This window comes from Sciurus carolinensis, chromosome 2 (genome assembly GCF_902686445.1).
Source record: "Sciurus carolinensis chromosome 2, mSciCar1.2, whole genome shotgun sequence".
Lineage (NCBI taxonomy): Eukaryota > Metazoa > Chordata > Mammalia > Rodentia > Sciuridae > Sciurus > Sciurus carolinensis.
Window position 1 is genome coordinate 5845492 of NC_062214.1, and position 23077 is coordinate 5868568.

The 23077-nt window shown below is 44.1% G+C and overlaps 2 protein-coding genes across 2 annotated transcripts in view; one reads left to right on the forward strand and one right to left on the reverse strand.

The window, feature by feature from the left end:
- Positions 1-23077, reverse strand: part of Rtf2 (replication termination factor 2) — a 37774-nt gene that overhangs the window by 8697 nt on the left and 6000 nt on the right. Inside the window, exons 4-5 of the mRNA XM_047541905.1 lie at positions 22332-22471; positions 19296-19374 (exon numbers count right to left, since the gene is read on the reverse strand). Coding sequence (XP_047397861.1) covers positions 19296-19374; positions 22332-22471 — 219 coding nt within the window. The remainder of the gene's footprint in view (positions 1-19295; positions 19375-22331; positions 22472-23077) is intronic.
- Positions 8738-15085, forward strand: LOC124977957 (beta-1,3-galactosyl-O-glycosyl-glycoprotein beta-1,6-N-acetylglucosaminyltransferase 7-like). The gene is made up of 3 exons (XM_047541904.1): positions 8738-9695; positions 10640-10735; positions 14859-15085. The coding sequence occupies exons 1-3, from the start codon at positions 8738-8740 to the stop codon at positions 15083-15085; spliced, it is 1281 nt and encodes a 426-aa protein (XP_047397860.1).

The following is a 23077-nucleotide window of genomic DNA, read 5'->3' on the forward strand; positions in this document are numbered from 1 at the left end:
CACTATGCCTTTTGTCTTGCATTTAATAAATCATTGCCCAACCCAAGATCATGCAGATCTGCTCCAATGTTTTTCCTAAGAAGTTAATCATTTAAGCTCATATATGTCGGCCTGTGATCTTTGATTCCATCTTCATGCATGACATAAGGTGGAGTCACAGGTGGGCATCCAGTTACTCTTGCATCATTTGCTAAAAGGACTCCTCTTTCTCCCTTTTGAGTTGTCTTGGTCCCTTAGAAAACCAATGAATCACAAATGTGAAAGCTAATTTCTGGATCATCAATTTTATTCTGCTGATTTATCCACTGAGTGGATAAGCCAACGATATCTTTCCTGATATCTGTAAAGAGCTATTTGATAATATTATAATCATAAATATTGAAAATAAGCAAAGTAGAGTCTATTACTAACTAAAATTTCTAGTTACTCCATCAGTCACTGTCTTTGCAGAAAATCCAGGTGGGCACCTTATCAAGAGGAAAGGTACTCCTCTATTGTCTGCAGGCAAGTGAAAAGTGCCTCCAACAAGTCTCCCGTGCCTGGAACAGGAGACATGCTAAGCCCAGGATCTCCTTTTTGGAAAGCACTCTCCACACAAAAAGAGACCTGGAGGTATTCTTAAAGTTGTCAAAGATTTGGTTAGCACCTCCCAATACACAGAACATAGCAACCAATGTTTGCTGGCCTCTTCTGCCTTAAGTTGAATTATTTATTGTGGTTCTTATCTTTAGAAGTGATTATTTCATGTCAAGATCAGCTCCTTTTCTGTGGTTTGTCTGGAAAGTTTTTCATGACTGAAGACACCTTGCTTTGACCCACAAATCCCTGAGGCTGGTGCCACAGAGAAATTACTTGAGTAATGGAGTAAGATCCCAACTGGATGTCTGACTGGGACACCTCTGAAGAGAAGTGGCTTGTGCTCGGCTGCTGCAGGAGGCCGGGACTAGGGAGCAGGTCCCCTGGGAAGTCCTGGGCTAGGAGAGCTTTGGATAGAGAGTTCCTTGGGGGAGGAGCATGTCTTCTCCTTGGAGAGGGAATGAAAAAGAAACGAAGGAATAGACCAGGTGGAAGAAAAGGCCCAGCGGGGCCTGGAGTTGCAGCTCTGGCGTCAACAACCCTCCTGAGGGCCCAGTCGAAAGGGGAGAGGAAGCAGGTGACCACCCTGAAGCACCTCCCTTCCTCCCCTCCAGGACTTCTGCTGCTGTGTCTCTGTGGAAGCTTGCTGCCCCTCTTTCCTACAGTGTTGGAGGTCTCTCCTCTGGAAATGACTGATCAGATGCTGTGGACTCTACTCTGTGCACACTTGTATTTGACCCAGAATTAATATATTTTCAAAGCTGAATTAGCCACTCACAATAAAAAGCCACAAATCATTCACATTAAAACTTAACTATCCTGCTTGCTTTCTCAAAAATTCAAAAGATCCATTATCCCGCAGGGACCTCGATCACTTGGACTTGAGTAGGCACATCCCCTTGACACTGTGAACATAATCCCCTCCATTGCTCCAGGCCCTGTCACTTGCCCTGATTTCATGCCTGACACTGGGAATTCAAGTGCAACGGCTCGTCCCCAAAAGGCAAGGGAGACGGGCAGAGAGCAGGTTTCCACCACCACACCAGCACAGGCTGGAGCTCTTCTCTAGGCTGAAGGCAAAGGGTCACTCCAGAAGGAGGGTAGAGGCTGCTGCAAAGGTGCGGCTGGCCCAAGAGGACGGACCCTTTCCCTCCGACCTCCAGTGTCCTACTAAAGCCTCTTCAACGAGTACTGCTGAAACTGAAGAGTCATTTAAAATCTCTGCTTCCTTTGATTACTTGTGACTTAGATGCTCCCAAGTGAGGGAGGTGATTCAACACGTGAAACAAGCACTCAACCCCGTGCTAACCCCAGCCCCTAACACGCTGAGAGGGGAAGGGCACACGGTTGGTCTGACAAGGCAGAAAATGCTTATCACACACCAAAGGAGAAGGCAGACTAGTAACTTTATACTCATATGCTCCAGATAATAATTTTTTAGATAGACTTGGGAGCATCAGGCTAATGTACCTGCGTATCTGACATAGAATCCTGCTCGTTTCCCACACAGGACTTCATGCCTTTCAGAAATGAACGATGCCTGCATGCCTGCACAGACTTGAAAAGAGCGTCTTTTTTCCACTAGGTGGTAAGCTCCAAGTGGGAGCCATGTTACTTTTTGCTAAATGAAAGAATGAGAACAGTCTAAAGAAATATTTCAATCCAGGATGAAAAGTAATGAAATTTTAAAGCCAAAGAGTTCCCCTATAAGTTTACATAAAACTCACACTCCCTACATGTGAGCACATCCATCGTACCACACAGTTTGAGAAAAACAAAATTTTATGCTAATCTGAATGACCAAGGAGGTAGCTCATTTTTGGCTTTAAAAAACAAAACAAAAAATCCCACTGCATTCATATTGCCTTTTGTCAATTACACATAAGTCATCTGTCCATTTTATCTCTATGGCTTTCATTTTTTAAAATTCATTTTAATCAATCTATATAAAAATTTATAAATGAATCTATTTACTCCTCACCTATTTTGTCTGGTCCTTCTTGGGTTAGTGCTTTCCTTGGAGCCACACAGGTAACTGTCCATCATGTCCTCAGCTGTTCCTGCCATTTCTCTTTGGCTTAGAGGACTTTCTCCTTCCGCAGAGGTGAGGACCAGGCGGAATCCAGTCTAATCCCCACCCTCCAGGAATGGCCAGTACGTAAAGACCTACTGGTCCAGTTCAGCAGCATCCACAGGACAAATTTTAAGCACACATTCAGGGCACAGGGGACACAATCACATCAAGACTTCACAAGCTTGTGTGGCTTTTCCATACATAAAATAAGCTTTGCTTTGTGATTCTTTTGTGTATGTGTGTGCTGGGTATTGAATCCTGGGCTGCTCTACCACTAAGCTACATCCTAGCCCATTTTATTTTTAACTGAGACAGTGTCTTGCTGAGTTGCCAAGGCTGGCCTTGAACCTGAGACTCTCCTGCCTGAGCCTCCCAAGCTACCAAGGAGCTAGGTATGCGCTCCTACACTTGGCTTCACTGGTGAATCTGGTTAGGTAAAATAAGAACCTGGACTCGTGGAAGACGAGAGTGTCTCCGCAGGAGCGTGAGGCACATGGGCTGTCACTATGGAAAGGCAACACGAATGCCCAGCACCTTAAGATTACGGGACCAGGTCCTACCTGCTCAGTTAAGGCCTTTCCGTGGCACCCACATACGCGCAGTCACTCCACCAGCAGGTGGGGACAATGTGGCCTCACTGACTGAACCACCCAGGCTGGTGTCCAGACACATGAGGAGAGGACAAACCTCCAGTGTTGTTCTTCCTTCTTCTTTTCGTATTTTTCAGTTATAGATGACACACTATTGTTTTACTTATTCATTTCTATGTGGTGCTGAGGAGGAAAGCCAGTGCCTCACATGTGCTAGGCAAACCCCACCACTGAGCCCCAGCCCAGCCCCGCTTCTTTTTCCCTCTTCCTCAGTGCTCAGGAACCCGAGGCCAGGTGCACACTAGGTGAGTGCTCCAGCACTGCGTGACCCTGGCCCCGAAGATGGGACTCACGTCCCTTGGCTCCACTATTCTTAGTAGATCTGCCCACAGTGAACTAAAAAGAGTCTATGACAAAACCTTTAGAATCTGAGGAGGAAAGGATGCTAAGAGGACAGGTGCTCCAAGGTGAAGGGGAAAGAGGAGACCCACTGAGGGGAGCAGTGGGCCCCACCTGCACCACATGGTGGACCTGGGGACAGGCCTTCTGGCTCACCTCCTCCCTGAGAGTCCTGTGAGCCACGCTGGAGCCTCAGGGTGCTCTTTAGGAAGACGTGAGATTTTTAAATGCTTCATCACTTTACTGAAAAGGGGTCTGCCTCCTATTTTTAAAAGCATTTAACACACCAGACCAGCAGTTTCCAGAACGGAGCGTGCCCTGCTGCCCTGCGTGGAGGCAGGGTTTCCTGTTTTTTCAGCAGGCGACCCAGTCTTGAAGAAATGGAGACGCAAGAGCAACAACTATTTTTCCATCTACATGTCAGAATCAACGAGAACACAACTCTCTGGGGATGCAAAAGCAGCACGGCCTGCCAGGCAACTGCAGAGCGGGAGCCACTGCCCAGGAAGCCACAGGGAGAAGAGGTGGCGGTGGCCCTGCTGAGATCCCCACTCCGGACAAGAGCAGCGCTCTCTGGTAAGTGCTTCTTTAACTTCTCAGGACCCTAACCCGCAGGTTAAGCACGATTTACTTCTGAAGTCAGTGTGTTTTTCTTTGTTTCCTCTTACTAGACTAGACTATCAGTAACGTTTTAAAGGCAAATTTGCAGGCATCTTTTGAAAAATAGTCCCACTTTTTGTTTAAGCCAAAGAAAATAAAAATGGAGTATTTTTACAGTATGAGATCAACTAGAGTTTTAAATTTAAAATGCTACCACCTGTTAATTCCTTGCAGGGGAGGTAATAACTACTTCAACCTCAAGGCCATGTCCAAATCTTCAGTTCTCATTTCAGGCCAGTAATGCAAACAGAATGTTGCATTAGTTGTGGTTGTTTTGAGAGGCTATCCTAAAATGGAGTTTTCCTCTTTACATCAAAATGGCTTAACAGAAGTTTTACACATGTCAAGGAAGTAAGCTTGCTGTAAGATTAAGGCTTCCATTTTCCTGGACAGCTCAACAATCCAACTAACAGTAAACTCAAGTGGCTCAAGAAAAGTACTCATGTCCAGGGTGCTTTGGACATTATTCTGAGCCCCAAAATGACAAAAGTAACAGACACAAGATTTTCACTGCAGTGGCCAAGGTGACTTCAGAGAGGCACAGTAAGTGGAGGGAGACCCAGCCTCTTGTGGTCAGGGCTGCACACCTCCGGGGAATGAGAGCTGACGAGGTGCCAGGGCTGGGCCAGCCAGGCTCAGTGTGACGCTGGATCCATGCACTCCTGCACCTACCCCAGCATCCTTAGGAGGCAGAAATATCACACCCACCTGCAGCCAAGCACACGGAGACTCAGGCCAAGACAGGCCCTGGGGCAAAGCCCAAGCTAAATATCAGATTCTCAACAAGGTAAGTACAATAATGAGCATTGCTACTTTTTTTTCTTTAAATAAAGCTCTGAAAATACAAGATAAATTGTTTCTATTGATTAAACGTATTAATGTTTTAAAGCAGTAATATTTTAGAATATATGACAAGATACTTTAAGTTCACTCTGAAACATAACCATCTATTATATTTACTCACTGGAATTGCCTTTAAAAGAAAAATTTAAAGAAAAACAGTCTAAAAATTCAGCAAAAAAGTGAGTGCTTATGAAGAGCTAGTGCCAAATAAATTAACAGATCATCAAGGCAAATTAAATCTCGTCACAACAGATTCAAAATGCCTGCTCTAAACAAAATGGTCCTACCCACAGCACCAAACCCACTACGGAGGCTTGCTGGGGGTCGGGAGAGAGGGCACAGAACAAAAGGGAGACGCAGACAGCCAGGGCTCTAGCACGGACGGTACCATGCTCTGAAACAATTCCAGGCAGCATACTGCACTTAGAAAACACAAGATGCAAGACAATTCCACTGAGAACGATAATGAAGTCAGCAGGTACACGCAGAAAGCCACCTCCACCTTTAACCCACCACAGCCACAGCCTGGATCATGGTCTTGCTGTGGCATTCCTCAGCGTCTTCTGACTGTCACATGGCTTCAGTCCCTCTCTAATCCTCACATTATTTGTTGTCTGGAAGCTATTTAATTCTACACACGCTGTAACATTGTAACAATGCTACTGTCCAAAGACTGCAGCTATGTGGTACTAAAAGATTACTAAGCACAAACAGTAAGAAAGGCAACCTAAGGGGAGGCAGCACATGGCAAAGGCTCAGAGCCTGCATACCCTGGAATTTAGAAGCCATCTGGGATTTAGTAAAGCCCAGGATCAGGACATGGAGAGGTCAAAGTGCCAAGGCTGGACAAAGGACCTGAATGTCCATTCCATACACATGTGGATAATGTGTGTCCATTCTTTCTAAAGCCTTTAAGGAAATAAATATTAAAATTTTGTGGAGAAAAAAATGGTTCAAGAAATCAGTAAGACTATATACTTCTTTAGGATTACATATTCCTTACACTTGGAAGGCACTACCTACATTTTTTGGAAATTAATTTAGTCATAGAAAGTCATAGGTGTGATAAATATATTTTCATTATAGATAAAAAAGTTGACTTTACAATAGAGAAAACAACAACTGAGAATAGCTAGAAAATGCTTGTAAAACAGAACGGAGCTCACTGCTACTCTAAAAGGGAAAATTGCCTGGCTCCAAAAAGGAACCCTGGAATTTTCGTATTATCCCCTGGATGTCATGTTATAATGGTAGCAAGAACTATTTATATTCACCAGTAGTGCGCTCTCCAAAGATCTCATTACAAGACCTGACCTGACTGCCTTACAAAACTTGTGCTGAAGTAATGACAGAAAGATAAACTGCTGGTGGCATTTCAGCAGGAATCTATTCTAAATTTCAGTGAACCAGAGCCAGAGTTAGGCAGGCAAGTGTAAAAAACTGCGCTGTCAGAAGAGAGGTGACAAGTCCCACTCCACCAGCTCCCGACTCCCACTTGTGTCTATAAAGAAAAACCATTCAGCCCAGGTTCCACCCTGAAGGACAATGGACTACCCCAGGGGGCGTGTGTTCTTTTAATTACACAGACTACTGAAAATACCCAATCCCCTGGGCTCTGCCACCTATGGCCAGCCAGGGTTATGTGACAGAAGGCTGCATGGGGACAATGTGTCCCCACAGAGGGGCTGACTTCTGTGACAGGAGCAAAACCAAGGCAAAAGACAAATCCCCCCACCCCCACACACTGCAGCTTCAACACAGGAGGAGACGTGACAACTACACCAGGTGGCTTACCTTTAATCAAAGTTTCTACACACTGTACAAGGCCTGGCTTTCATTTTAAGAAGGTTTCTTCTTCCTATCCTATTTCTAATTTTTATTACATAGGCCTTGTTTACTTTAGAGACCAGACATGAAGATCTATGGAGTTGTATGTCTATAAAGGTCAGTACTATATAATTTATAAGATGTCTTTAAAGGTAAGCTACAAGGTTTGATGTCTGGGGCAATCGACACTGAACCATCAAACACTGTGACCTGGTACTTTTGGGCAGTAGTACCTTTTTACGTTTTAAGCATGCTAGGTAGAAAGAAGCTGTACAAAGAAAATAAATACCAAACATTTAAAAAATCTGCAACCAACATACATTCAAGGCTTTCAGTGCCTCTTAGTTAAGAACTCAAGGATAACTCAAAATGCTGTCTGGTGAATCTGAACAGCATGTGTAATGACGAAGGGGACAGGCAAGGCGTGTCAAATCCAGGAGAGAACTCCCATCCAAAGTATGGTGGCTTCTGAAGAACAGGACACGGGAATAAGATGTGGCTTTTATGGAAACAGAGACACACAACTCATAAACAAGACATTTTAGCTGACAAATTTTCCCCCTAAATTCAAAAGAATTTAATTTAGTAATTAATGAATAGACTTGATTACTTTTTGCTATGGCTATACCTGTTCATGTACCTGCTACACCTCAAGACAGACAACTATATCATCATCAAATAACCTCTTTAGATAATTTGTATTTAATCACTAAAGTAGTCCTTAAAAACAATTCACAAACTAATTCAAAAGGTTTAGGTTTATAATCATGAAATTTCCCTTACTTTGTCATTTGTTTTACTGAAAAGATGTAGTTTAAACATAATACAGAATAATGGCATAAATAAATGAGAAAAGCACCTGAAGACATGTCCAACATCTCCAGGCAGCAGGGAGATGCAGTCAGCCCCAGGGGTCCGCCACTGCAGCTTATTAGAACAGTCAAGTTAACACATCTGATGGCACCCAGGGCTGAAGGACGCAGAGCAGGCAGACTCGCACACACTGCCGCTTCAGCCACTCTGGAAAATAGCCTGGTGGTGTCATAAGGGGCGAACACAGTGATGAGTGAGCCAACGACAGCACCACATGACGTTCAGTCAAGGAAAGGAAAACACCTGCCCACGGAGGCTAGTACGCAGTGCTCACAGCACCTCAGAAAAATTCGCAAACTGGCAAAGACTTAAATGCCCATCCGCAGAGGAACGCACCAACTGCGCCAGTCACAAGTCGGAACGCTACCTGGCAATAAGAACGAACAGGGATAAACACAAAGACAAGGACAATTGTCAGCAGCATCACAAGAGAAAAACACCAGGCAGAGAAAGTACAGGCTATGATTCCATTTACATAAAATTACAGAATAAGTAAATGAATCCAGAATGACAGAAAGCCTGCCGGTGACTGCCCAAGATGGGAAGGGCACGAGGGAAGGACTGAGACTCGGGCGAGGAGAGCGCTTCTTATCTTGGCTGAGGTGATGGTTTCTCGGGTGATGGCTCAAATAGATAAAATCGGGCCCTATTCTGCAGTCAGTTCCTCATAAGGCTGGGCAAGAGGGTTACTTGAGCCCAGTCTGGGCAACATAGTAAGACCCTGTCACAAACAAAAACACTGGTGAAATTATAAACTTTAAATACGTGTAGTTTTAGAATGCTTCGATAAAGTTGGAAAAAAGTCACAACACTCTAAATTCTACCTGTTGTTCTTTTAGGTTTAAAGGAACAAATTTCAAACTGCGGTAATCAGAATGCATTTGGAACTCAAAACATGAGCCAACTGCGAGCCACAAAGCCCGGGCTCCTCGTGTGCATAGCAATTTGCATCTTCATTTTCCTTTACTTAAGGAGCCCAGCTCCTGAGGAAGCAGAGGAGGTGCCCGCTTCTCCAGGAGCCGTGGAATGTGGCTTCTATCCAGATGAACTATGTTCAGCTTTATTTCAAGGGAAAGAGGCAGCTCCCCAAATTGCAAAATTCTGTAAAAACCCTCAAACTGGAATACTTGCTTATCTACACACACCAGGAAACTGCTCCAGGATTTCCCAGGGGTTGCACTTCATAACCAGGCCCCTGTCTGCAGAAGAGGGCAATTTCTCTTTGGCATATATTATAACCATTCACAAGGAGCTGACCATGTTTGTGCAGCTTCTCAGAGCTATTTATGTACCTCAAAATGTTTACTGTATTCATGTTGATGAAAAGGCCCCAAAGAAGTATAAGTCTGTGGTGCAAAGGCTGGTTGACTGTTTTGAAAACATCTTTATTTCAAAGAGACAGAAGGTGGTTCATGCTGGCCTTACAAGACTACAGGCTGATATTAATTGTATGAAAGAACTAGTTCATTCCAAATTTCAATGGAACTATGTCATTAATCTTTGTGGACAAGATTTTCCAATCAAAACCAACAAAGAAATCATACACTATATCAGAAGCAAATGGAATGATAAAAATATTACTCCTGGAGTAATCCATCCACCAAACATTAAATCCAAGGCCAGTCAAAGTCATCCTGAGCCCAGTCCTGAAGGAAATGTATCTCCAAATAAAAGATTCAAACACGAGCCACCCCATAACCTAACAATGTATTTTGGAAGTGCTTACTACATACTCACAAGAAAGTTTGTGCAGTTCATACTGACTGATGCCCGTGCAAAAGACATGCTTCAGTGGTCCAAAGACATCCACAGCCCAGAGCAGCATTACTGGGTGACCCTGAACCGACTAAAAGGTAAGAGACATCCAACAACACAGATGTCTGCTCAGGTCAGAAGTAACTGCAGGAGTTTCATTCTTAATTGAAGATGCTTTCTATTTAACTGTCCTACTGTGGTTTTGTAAACACCTGCTTAGGAAACCCAGAAGGTCTTTGGTTTTAGGAATCTGACATGGCTGCCTTTGTTCCCTCTATAGAAAGGAGACTGGCATTTTGCTTCACTTCAAACAGAGCCTTTTGAAAATGCTGAGCATAACTTTTTGGGAAGTTCTTCATTTCTTCCTTCACCTGATAAGCAGGAGAGCAATTAAGGTCAAACAGTGTGCAAAGGGCCATTGAGAATGTTAAATATTAAAGCTTGTGATGTTTTTGTGGCAAGTCTAATACTTCAGATAGGTTTTCCAAGGCAGAGGGAAAGCTGACACCCTCTTCTAAGTGGACTTAAGTATTTATTTCCTCTTTGTAAAAGCCCAACTGGCTCCTTTAGGAAGCATGGCTTCAGGCTTAAAAAGCTAAGTTCCTCAGCCCAGAATGCTGTGCAAGGGACCTGACAAAGCCTGGCTAGGCCTCTTTTAAAATCCCATCCCTGTTTCAAGTCCCAGTTTCATATCACCTGTGAGGGCTATTCCAGAGCAAACAATCCAAGAACCCCCATGCCCACAGAGAGCACCTGACACACACAAGTGAGTTACAGGGGAGGGAAAGGGAAGACAGACAACAGCAGGTACACGGATGCAGCCCTTGGCCCTTGGCAGCCCCGCCAATGGTATACCACCTGCCCAAAAGCTCTAGCCTCTGCAAGGATGTAACTAATGAGGCACCTGAGCCAAGGATGACTGCCCCTCTGTCCTTCTCAATGACTGTTTGATCTAGAGGGAACAGTAATGGCCACGCAGAAGAACCTGTACTAAAAGTCCAGAAAGCTGGGTCCACGTTGTGTGCTGGTTGTATCTTCTTAGATGCTCCAGGTGCTACACCAGATGCCGGCTGGGAAGGGAACATTCGAGCCACGAAGAGGAGGACAGAGGAAGGAAGCATCCACGATGGATGCAGAGGTAAAAGCAAAGCAAAGCAAAGCAAAGCAAAGCAAGCCAAAAACCATCCTCAGCCCCACAGGGAGTACGAAGCTGCTGCCACCCCACCAACAGTGGTGGGAGGACACTGCGACCAGGCTTGACCTGGAATTAGTGACCACTCAACTAGCAGGGGTGTCAGTCTGCACAAAGCATAAACCTTCATGAGGTGGACACAGCAGGGATGTAACTTAGGAAGTCTTAAAAATCACAACCTATCTGAATGTTTCTATCTGCATTTAGAATTCAAACTCAAACACTGATTAAAAACAAGCGCTGTGTTCCTATCTATTAGAATATAAAAGAGAATAATGCACGTGCACACTGAGAGTGGGCTGAGCAACTGCTGCTGCCTGGGACTGCCTGCCTGCTGTTTATATAAGCAAAGTTCCACTGGGGCACAGACGCCCCACGCACTTGTTTTTTGTGAGTGTGTTTTTGTTTGGTCCTGGGACTGAACCCAGGGGTGCTCTACCACTGAACTACATCCCAGACTTTTTTTTAATTTCGAGACAATGTCCCACTAAATTGCCGAGTCCAGACTCAAACTTCAATCCTCTTGCCTCAGCCTCCCAAGTCACTGGGATCACAGGTGTGCGCTACCCTGCCTGGCAGCATATTGTTTATGACAGTGAAGGGCAGAAATGTGTAGTTTGGACACAGATTATGGGACCCACAAAGCCAAAACCATGTGGCCCCTTACTGACAGTATGCTATGTTATGCCCTCTCTAGAGCAACAAGCCTCACCCGTCTTACTTGCGTGCTCTCTCAAAGAAATAAGGAAAAGCGATTGTTACAAGTTCAAGTGATTCAAAGGAGTTTTTTTCCAATCTATTCCTTCTGTCTCTTTGGTGTCCCAGAGGTTTTAGTCATGGGAGGGATGAAAGGACACCCCAAAGCAGGGTTCCGGATGGGTAGCATGTGCCCCTCACTCATGAAACGTCTGGAAGGGACTGGCTGAGGGCAGAGGGGCCCTGGCATACCAAGCTGGGGGAGCCTAGAGAGAGGCACTGGAACTGGCTCCCATGGAGCTCTTCTGGCCTCCTTCCCCCATCCCACCTCCCCCAGCCCAAGATGGCCGCTTGGGAGGGGCAGTAGTCTGGGGGAGGAGGAGATATGGAACAGAGAGCTCACAGTTCAGTGTACATGTGTTCAGCAGAGATGCCAAAGCTGTGAGAACTCCTGCAAGGAAAATGAGCAGGGGGCACCTGGCGTCTTTGTGGAGCTGCAAATGGTGGGCGCAGACAGCAGGAGACAGCAAAGTCAGTTGAGGGTGGCTGCAGCATAGCATCCCCTCTGCAAGGACGCCTGGGCCCTGCTATTGGTCCACAAGCAGTTGCAGGGAACTACTGCAGAGACAGGATGACCCATTCCAATAGTGCATTTGGGGACCACCCCTGGGTTTGAACAGGCAAGCAAAATACACCAGGTTCAGTTTTCTAACTATGAAAAAGACGGACCCAAAATATGTTTATGTTTGGCTGTAGTTAAATGAAAAAGTAAACTTCGAGTCCAGAATAGTTCAAAGACAAGTTGTTCTTGTGCCTTGAGCACCTCCAACCTCCCGACGGGTGGCGGTCAGAAGAGCGGGCTGATGCTTTCCCTTTGGCTTTGTCAGGGGGCTGGGTGGCAAGGGCGCCACCACTGAGCTATGCCCCAGGCCTGGGGTGAATGGTCCATGGAGTATCTGTGAACGGGTAGATACGATTCGACTGGAGGGCTCCTCACAGGGTAAGAAGGCACAGCCCAAGAGCAGAGCGACAAACAGCTGCCTTTCGTGAGGAAGCAGGCGCTCCTGCCGTTACCACGGGGTGGTCAGGACCAGAGAAAAGCAGGCCAGATGCTCCCAAAATGGTGTGCAGGCAGTGTCAGCAGGGCTGTGGTACCAGTCAGAGTACGGGCTCAGGCGCCATACGGTGGCAACCTGAACGTTTCAGCAAGACATCATCCCTAACTGCTAACAGTTCAGAGTTCCTACATCCCTGGCTTTGGGGTGCGAACCGTTCTCAATGGATAGCAGTCACACAGCCGTGCGTGGGCAGCATTTAGAGTCAGCACAGGATCAGGCCAAGCACTGGTGGGTGGCAGGGACGGTGGTGAACTCATCGTCACGGGCGCTCTCCGGTAGAAGCTACTATCCAAGCCCAGCCCCAGCCAGGCCCAAAGTCACACCCAAATGCACAGGAAGGGGCAGAGCTGGGTCTCAAACACAGTGCAGCTTCCCATGGCAACAATGGTCGGCTCACACCTAACCCTGCCACAGAATGCCATTATCTCATGATAACCAGCAGTCAAGAGTTCCTTTATTTTTAATCACCCAGACAGTATTAACAGAACCTCAAAAATGTTCCATTTTTTGTTTCCTTCTAGTTCAAACCCATATGCATCTAAACAACAGCTAGGAAGTTAAAACTAACAGGTAGCTGATTCACTGCACACTTAGGTCCTGTTTTTCACACTGCTTTTTTTTTAATTAAAATTTTTTTTTATTTTTACACACTGCATTTTGATTCATTGTACACAAAAGGGGTACAAATTTTCATTTCTATGGCTGTACACATTTTAGATTCACACCACTCATATAATCATAAATATACATAGGGTAATACTGTTTCATTTCACTATCTTTCCTTCCCCCACCCACTCCCACCTCATTTTCCTCTACACCATTCAAAGTCACACTGCTTAGTTTTGAATTTAGAATTTTTAACTACTCAGCTATAACTCTATTGCGAGTCCATCACTATGTACCAAGAATGTTTATCAGTTATCCAGGCATGGTAACGCACACCCGACGGCAGGTGCACACCTCAGAAGGATTGCAAGTTCAAGGACAGCCAGGCAAACTTGATGAAATGCTGTCTCAAATTTTTTGTTTTAAAAAGGGCTGGGGATGGAGTTCAGGAGTAAAGAACCCCTTGGTCCTTTTCCCAGTATCACAAAAAAAAAAAAAAAAAAAAAAAAAAATTCCATCACTTAAAAAGTTTAATCATGATAACAGCTGCCCCTGATGCCATGCCTACCAAATGCCAGTTCTAGCCCTTTACGTAGACCCTGCTCAGGAGGAGCAGGATTCCTTCTGATGTTTTTCAGTCTTATGAACATCATTAGATTTTTTCAGTTTTCAGTACCTCCTCTCTTTGAAAACATGAATTCCTGGGCTGATATAGGGAGGGCAAAAGAGGAAGCTTAGCAGTGAGAGGGCAGCACCTCCAGATGGACAGGCCTCTGCCCCAGAGCTGAGATCTCGCTTCTCACCTGCAAACTGAGCGCGCAGATGGAAACTACTTCAGTGTGGTGTTGAGAGGATCAAGAGAACAGAAGGTGTCACATACAGTGTGAGGCACTAGAAATGCCACAGGGTTTGTCTCCAAGGGACCCAATCAGCACGGTTCCAACTGTAATTTCCCTTTTAATTATATATATGACATACTCACACTGCAAAACCAATGAAAGATAGAGTGATGACTTATCAAAACCAATACCTTCCTGATGAACTACCCACCACCTAGGAAAGGACTGAGAGGTTCATGGAACCGAACCTATCAGAGCAGGGCAAGGTAGTGCACACCTGTAATCCTAGCAACTTGGGAAGCTGAGGCAGGAGAACCCCAAGTTTGAGGCCAGCCTGGGCAACTGTTATTTTGACATCCTAACTCAAAATAAAATGGGGAGGAGGTGTAATGTACTGTAGCTCATTGTGGGTCCAATTCCCAGGTCCACCAAAAACAAAAAACAAAAAACAAAAAACAACCAACCAAAAAAACACCTATCAGAACTTAGATCTTACCAGACAAATGAGTGCTACTTCAACTCCCCGTACCATGACTAGCTAAGATTCCACAGCATCCACCAACGGCAGCCAAGCAGGTATGAACATTAGAAATCGCAAACAAAAAGAATGAAAATGCTCCTCTTTCACCTTAATTTTGGAATTCAACACAAAAGCTTCTGCTAAAGCAATCATGGAAATGCTATTTGGTCTGAACTCATGAAGGAGCAGAGGCCATCAAATGCCATCAGAAGCAGCACGGGTCTCTCTTCTGTGTGAATGTGAACGGTGGGGAGACAAAGACAGCTCAGTTCTTGTGTTTCTTCTTGCAGGCCACTATGTCCAAGACACTTGTGTGTACGGACTAGGAGACCTGCCGTGGATCATCAAGTCGCCTTCTCTGTTTGCCAACCAGTTCGAGCCCTCCACAGACCCACTTGTGGTTACGTGCTTAGAGAGGCGGCACCGACTTCAGGCCCTGAGGCAGGCAGAAGTCCCTGTGGAACCACACTGGCGTTTCCAACAGGAAACTTGTTTCAACAAGAAACTGACGCAGTAAGCAGCACTGACGTTCTTACTGGGATCACTGCTTCCTGACTTGAAACAAAGAGGAAATGGAGTCAAAAAAGAAAGAATGGGATACGACTAGGCCTAAAATGAATCCAGAAACATGCTACTGGCAAGACTTTACTATTGATTATAGGCCACTTTTATAGCTTTGGGCAAGAAATCACAATAGAAAAAATAACTCAAGTTACCACTGGTGACCTATGGAGAAGCACCTGGAGGCAGACAGCTTCAGCACACAGTGGCTGAAAACCAGCATTCTCCAAATGCTGAGACCCAGGTTCATGCCGGAGCTAAAAGCAACACGTCCTGTTCTGAGGGCCTGGACACTTGTATAGTGACACTAATGGACAAGTGCTCACTAAAAATGAAAAAGGGTTTACCTAAAGCTGTTCTTATTGGCTGAGAACAATATAACATTATTCTGGAGAATCCTAGAAAAATACCCACCAGGTAAATTATCTGGGTCAAATGAAGTTCATATAAAGTGGAAACACCTGAGTTGCCCAACATCACCACAGCTAGAGGGGACACTGGAAGTGTGGTAAGAAAGACTGAGGAAGTGAATCTTGATATTTTATTTTTTATTTTCAATAATTTAACTCCAGGTACTATACACATGCAGGTGAAGGGCTACTGTGATGACCAGCCAGGCCTAAGGCACAAATGGTCTGAACTACCTCCAGCCACAGACCCAGCTCTCCTCCTTTGGAAGATTCCTTTTTTTGTGTGTGTGTGCTGGGGATCGAACCCAGGGCTTTGTGCTTGCAAGGCAAGCACTCTACCAACTGAGCTATCTCCCCAGCCCTAAAAGGACAAAATTATCATAGGTAAAAATAATGTCTGAAATACATTGGCAAGGTGGTACATGTACACAGATCCTGAGATAACTCTAGTTTCTGGAAACAAAACCCTCTTGCTAATAATGTGAAGATTACTGTTCAATTTTCCTATTGGAGCTCTTCTTACATGTAAAGATTAAGGCTTCCTAGGCCTTGATCATGTGATTCCCTGAGGCTGAACATTCATGAAGACCAGAGATTGCAGATGTCTTAACCTGAAGGAGGTCAGAGCCTGGGAATTAGAATTAGCTGACCAATTTGAAAATGTTTCCTAAGTAACTTTCCCTTTCCAACCCACCCACTCCATAAAAAGAATGCAAACATACACCATCAGCACACATTTTTGTTTTACTTCTGACTTTAAACACCCACACATCCCATTCACCTACCTAGAAAGCCCAAATAAATGAAGCCAGAAAGTTAGCAAGTCAAATGCTACTTATCACACCCCTAACATCTGCTCAGCAGCATTATTCACATTTTACTAAAATGCACACGAATCACCTGGCAGTGTTCTCAAAATGCAAATTCTATTTCAATGGGTCTGATTTAGGGCCTGAGATTCTGCATTTCTTAAAATCAAACTCCCAGGTGATGCTAATATTGCAGATCTATGGATTGTGCTCTAAGCAACAAGCACATCAATTATTGGCATCCTGTAATTACTCTAATATTAGTTTCTTCTTCTTACAAGAAGTGAAGAACACCGTAGGGGATACAATTAATTTTTTGGCTAGTGATTTGCTTATTGTAAAAACAAAACAAAACAAAACAAAACAAAACAAAACAAAACCCTAGCAACTACATCTGTCTGGATACTGTTAACTGAAATCAAGTGCCCACACCATGTGCTTTTGAACATGGGACCAAAACTACTTCAAACCCTTCTATCTCTTCTAATGAGCTGAAAAGTCCAATACCAGTGAAGCCACAAATCACACTGCATGCCTGTGATCCCAGCAGCTAAGCGCTGAGGCAGGAGAATTGCAAGTTCAAGCCAGTCTCAGCAACTTAGCAAGAATGAGCAATGTAGTGAGACCCTGTCTTAAAATAAGAAATAAAAAGGGCTGGAATGTATCTTAGTAGTAACACACCCCTGGGTTCAATCCCTCGTAGTCCCCCCATCAAAAAATAAACACATGCCCTAAATACCCTTGTTCTGATGTCAGTGACTTCTCTAAATTTCAGACATTATCTTAAAAAAATGAAAACACTTGTTTAAGCTCCCGACATGTGGCTTTATTTCCCTTCAGTGACGTCTGCATGATTTGCTGCAGCTAGAAGTTTTGTCACTGCACTTCCTCTAAGCAGTCTGGCAGAAATGGCTCCACGCTTCAGGTCTACTCTCTCTGAGGCAATAAGCAAGTATTAAGAAAGGTAATAAAAAATACTATGACCAAAAGGAGACTTCCTCCCCGACCCAAGCAGGTCTGCAGGAGAACCGAACTGTTAGCATCTCACTCAGTGATGTCCTGCAGAGGTGCCTGACGTCCTATCTGGGGACCACCCCAAAGCAACACCCCTGCCTTCAGCAATCATGCTCTCCCTGGGAGAGCTGGTCTCATGAGACTCACACTTTTCCTTCCAGGCTCAGAACAAATGCTTACCCCTTCATGTAGCCATTTCCCACCAGAGCACGGACATAAGAAAGTACTGTGGCCCCTGAACATCAAAAACATCATGTTGGGACGTGGCCCCAAAGAATAAAATGAAATAAGATGTCTCAGGTAACTTGATTCCTGTAGGACTGTAGTTTCCTTGAGCAAAGAGCCTGTCACCTAAATCTTATTTTCTCTTGGAACACCTATAACATCGTCTTCCAACATGAGACATTATAAATACTGCCAACTAAACTATAGGGTCAATTCTATTTTCTAAAAAAAAAGAAACTTAATGAAAGTTTCCAAATTCTATGAAGGCTTCATTCATAGTCACCCCAAATGCCCTCCACTGATTTCTGCACCACCAATCAGCTTTTACCTGCCTGAACCCTGTAAGTGGATCATCAAGTAGGTTCTCCTTCATGTGCAGCTTCTTTAGTAGAGGGAATAATTTTAAATCTAAAGCATATCTGGCTTAAAGCTGCCCTCGGGCTTTCCAGTGATCTTACAATAAAATTCACACACACAATGTGGCCACCCTGGCCTTGAATGAGGTAACCCCTACCTAACCCTCCACTACTTCTCCTCGTCTGCCCTCCACCATGGCCACACTTTCTGTTCCCTGAACTCACAAAGTCCTCTGTCACTTCTGAGCTGCTGACATGCTACTTCTGCTGCCTAGGATGCTGCTGCTCAAGTGTGCATGGCGGGCTCCTTCTTTTCCTCTAGTCTTGGTTCAGACCTCCAGAGATGCCTTCCCAACCTCCACCAGTGCAGTCTCTCTTCCTCTGTCACCACCTTAAGTGCTTGCTTCCAAGCACCCATCACTATCAATACAGTCTTGCTCCTTTATTGAGTGTCTATCTCTCCAGCTGGAGTGGGATGCCTGAGGGCAGGACACTCAAGGATCCCTTCCTCTAGGACACACCACCTAGTGGTACTAGGACAGGGCTGGTCCATGACAATTGCTTCATGAAAGCTGCTGACGGAAAATCATCCACAACATGGGGAAATAATATAGGTCTAATGAAGCCCAAGCCAGTTAATACAGGTGAACTGCAGTCAGGAACTTCTGGCATCCATGACACTAAACTAAATGCCAGGCTTTCCAAGGCCAGCAGAACACCAAAGACATGAGGGTTTGGGGTTTTGGCAATACAATTATAGAAGCCACATCATCAGTAATTCCTTTCTGTGAGCTGAGAAGGCTAGCTGTCACACCAAGGCATGTCCTCACTTATGTGAGTGTTTGTGGAGGACAAGTCCTAGAGGGAATAGCACTGGAGATCAGAAGATGAAACACATCTACCTACCGTCAAAAGCTCATGGTCCAGAAACAGACACACAAATACACACTGCATCATGAGGAGGTCAATGGGTAACAAAGCATCAGGGACTATGGAAGGAGGACTAGCAACAAAGATTCACTAAGAAATAAGAACTGCATCCAAGGTTCAGGGGAACAGGGTTCTCCAGGCTGGCAGGTCAGAGTAGAGGAAGTATAGGCCCAGGAGAGAGTGGCATGTCCAGGAATAGCTCAGAGCTGACCTGCACAGGCTGGTCACTGTCAGGTCACAAGAAGCTGATGAGTCTGTACTTTCACCAAAAAAAGAGACACAGGAGGGTTTTAAGCAGGGAAGTAACTCACAAATCTGTTTCAGAAAGAACTTAAGGATCCATAAATGACAGAGGGAGGGACCTAGACAATCTGATTTTTTCAGCCACCCAAGGGAATAAATAGAGTATGGCAAGAACTCACTGTGTGGCAAACTTCCGCTTTTATCTCTTTCAAGGCACGTTCAGAAAACACACAACCACAGCATCGAAGGAAGCAAAACCTGGAGAAAGAGTCCAACATGGAGAATGGCTTAAACAAGAACTAAAAATTAGCAACTACATTATCAATTAGCATTTTTCAGTTTACATAAAGATCAAGAACCACAAAGACAAAAATGGTTAAATTTATCCTATTGAAAGTCAGTATTCCAAAATTTAAAAAAGTATTAAAACTAAAACTACAAACATATCAAAAGAGAGACTAGGAACTCAAGGAGATGTTTTAAATACATATGAGGTTCAGAGCTTATTTATTACTATTTGAAGGGGTCTTTAAAAGAAATGATAAAAATACAATAGAAAAATGAGAAAAGGGCATTAATACACGGTTCACAAAAGAAATATTAAGAAAAGAATGTGAAAAAATGGTTCACCTCAAATGTTAAAGAAACAAATTTCAATTCCACAATATGTAATGTTAACAGGTGCTGGTTAAAGAGTTCAAGGATAGGGCTGGGAATATAGCTCAGTTGGTAGAGTGCTTGCCTCACATGCACAAGGCCCTGGGTTCAATTCCCAGGATGCCAAAAAATAAATAAATAAATAAGAGTTCAAGGATATCCAGTGGAAACCATCTGAGGACAGGTACATCTGTTGGTAGGTGGGCATGACATGGCACAACATTCAGGAGGGCAATTTGGCCATAGCAATTAAAGAATCATTTCAAAATTTTCTTCTAAAGCTGGGGTGTGGCTCAGTGATAGAGCACTTGCCTAGAATGTGCAAAGGCATCGAGTTCAACTCCCAGCACCACAAAAAAAAGGAAGAAAAAAGAAACATGCAAACTCCCAGCACCACAAAAAAGGGAAGAAAAAAGAAATGCGCTTGTATAGAAACATGCCCCAAGTACACAAATGCACAAACATGTATTTGTATCACCCAAACAGTAACGTACAGTACTGTGTATAACAAAGAAGAGAAGGAAACCACCCCAATGCTCATCAGTAGGGGAATAGTTAAGCAAAGTATGAATACCGACAGAGCTATTAAAAGAATAAGGCAAACTAGTATGCAAGGCCATGAAAACATGTTTGGATCAAATAGGGAAGAGGAAAAAGAAGAGATTACAAAATATGCCTAATGGGATCCCGTGACCATGTGGAAGAATACATGTTTACTCACAGGCCTGTTTGCAGAGAAGTGTGACGTGGGTGTGATACAGGGAAGGAGACAGTAAATGCCAAACAACTTATAACATGAGCCTTGAAGGCAGGACTGGAGGAGCAGAAAGCACTTCCACACTTTGCTTTACATGGTCCCTTACAAATGCACAACAGAAATTTTCTCTAATATTCCAGGGATTATAGCAGAAGCAGACCACCCTAACAAAAATCCAGTAAATAAAACTGCAGTAAATTAATAAAATGCTGTTTAGGGTTAAAAAAATATCCAATCTTATGAATGGCTATTAATATATTAGGAAAATTATTTTCTTTAAACAAAGATCCAATGTTTGCTACACTAGCAATTTATTTCTATTTCTCTGTATATTTAAAATTTTCATGCAATCTTTATTAAGTATATCAACACATCAAAAAATTTTCTAGTGCAGAGGCTCTATTAATCAGGACAAAAGTCAAAACAGGCACAGTTCAAGTAACTGGGAAGAGAAAAAGGGGAAGAGATTAACCAGCAGAAGAAAAGAGAAGGAACCAGGGGAGCCACAGGCACAGCAGCAGGCTGCAGGTAGCTCCTACTCAAAGTCCTGCCATTGAGCTCTGTCTCTTGTCAAGTTCCTCCTGAGGGGTGAACTATGGTCTTCTTAAAAAGAAGTAGGAAAGCAGACATAAAAGGTCACATATTTTATGATTCTATGTATATGAAATAACCAGAACAGACAGGAAAATCCTCTGAGATGGAAAGCAGACTGGTAGCTACTGGGGGCAGGGAGTGGCTGCTCAGCAGGTATGGATTTTTCTTCTGGGGTGATAAAAAATGTCTTGGAATTAGACAGAGGTGGTGACTGCACAACAATGTGAATGCATTAAATGCCACTATGTGTGTGCTTTAAAGTGGCCAATTTTAAGGTATATGACTTTCACAGATATACATCTGTATATTAAAAAAAAAATAGGGAAGAAGTGGGACAAGATTAGGAAAGTGAGTCTGGACCCCCCACAATATTTGTTTGTTCTAATTAGTGAGGTTCAAGACTGACCCTAAAGAGGATAACCTCCAAAAGAAAAAGTTCCCTGGGCCTTATGTGTCACTCCTCCCCAAGCGTCCCATTCCAGAGCACGGGGGTCAGTCCCTCTGGCACACTCAGCACACTACCTGGCACGGGAAGCGGCCCTGATCTGTTAGATGAGTGTACACACCGTGCCAGGACACCTGAGTATAGACAGCTGCTCACAGGCAATGAAATTTTTACTTCACTACGATGCCCCCCCGCTCCTGAATGAAAACAGTCAAAAATGCTATCGTGCAATATGTCATGAGGTAGACAGAAGATTCCAGAGGGCAGTCTGGATTACCCGTTATTAAAGATACTTCTATGGGGTGGGAAAAGGGCTTAATGATTTTGTTTGTACAAAAAATATCTAATAGTCCACTCAACATTTCTACTTTTTAAGTGAGGAGAATATACAATTCACTTATATTTGCTATATAAATCTCAACCCTAAGATTTCTGAGGCACAAGTTAGAGAATGTGTTAGCTATAAACTCAAAGCAAGTTAGTGTTACCAGCTGGGCCTACAGGCCTGTAACAACGTTTGCCACATCATGAGGAATGGGGGCTGTTTCATGAAAAACATTTCCCTTTGTTTTCTGTCTCTTAGGAAAAGATAACCAAATAGCCACGGGTCTTGTGTCACAAGAGAACTTTCTTAAGTTCCACTTTATTTTAGGTTTCCTACTCTCAAAAACTCCACAGACAACACAGCTAAGCAGCCGTGGTCAGAGAGACGGCTACAAGGTTCCACCACTGGTCAGCCCTCGCCCACCGACCCTGGCTCACCTGTGCCGGCCGTTCATCTCCAGGCCCACCACGGGGCAGATGAATCGTGCCCGCTGCAGGTCATCATGCCTGTCGCCTTTCGTGTTTCCTTTGTCTCCTTCCCAGGCAGGATTATCAGAAAGCTTTAGTTCTGTCACGTTCTGTGAAAAGTGAGTAACATTCTAAGAATTCATTTGGTAAATGGATCATCCTTTGCCTTAATAACCCCTAAATCAACAGAGAAATGGTATTTTCATCCCTCCTAAGCCAAACCTCTTCTCCATAGATACTTTTCTTTGACCACCAAGAAACACACTATAAAATATTAAGTCATACACTGTACAGAAAACAGGATTTTCAAAAGGCACTTACTACCAAGTACAGATGCTCCATTTATTATGGGATTATGTCCTGGTAAACCAATGGTAAGGTGCAAATGCGCTGAACAGGCCTAACTGGCCCAGCACCATAGCTCAGCAACACAGGGCATTAGAGCACTGGAGTTCACCACGGTGGGCACAGCATGGACTGGGAGCTGCTCAATGCCTCTGCCCAGTATCACCAGAGGGTAGGGCACTGCCTATCACTAGCCTGGGAAAAGACCAGAAATCGAAATGCCAAGCAGGATTTCTACTGAATGCCTATCACTGCACCATCATAAACTCAAAAAATCCTAAGTCAAATCATCCTAAGTCAAAGGCCATCGTAGATTTTTTAAGTAATTTGTTTTTGTGAATATTTAAAGATAAGCATCTTTCCACATCAAA

What these genes read in the sequence shown, in the direction of transcription:
- LOC124977957 (XM_047541904.1), top strand. Translation starts at nt 8,738, where the DNA reads ATGAGCCAACTGCGAGCCACAAAGCCCGGGCTCCTCGTGTGCATAGCA. An exon ending in GACCCTGAACCGACTAAAAG is followed by an intron (nt 9,696 to 10,639) that starts GTAAGAGACATC and finishes GTATCTTCTTAG; the next exon opens with ATGCTCCAGGTGCTACACCA. An exon ending in CATCCACGATGGATGCAGAG is followed by an intron (nt 10,736 to 14,858) that starts GTAAAAGCAAAG and finishes TTCTTCTTGCAG; the next exon opens with GCCACTATGTCCAAGACACT.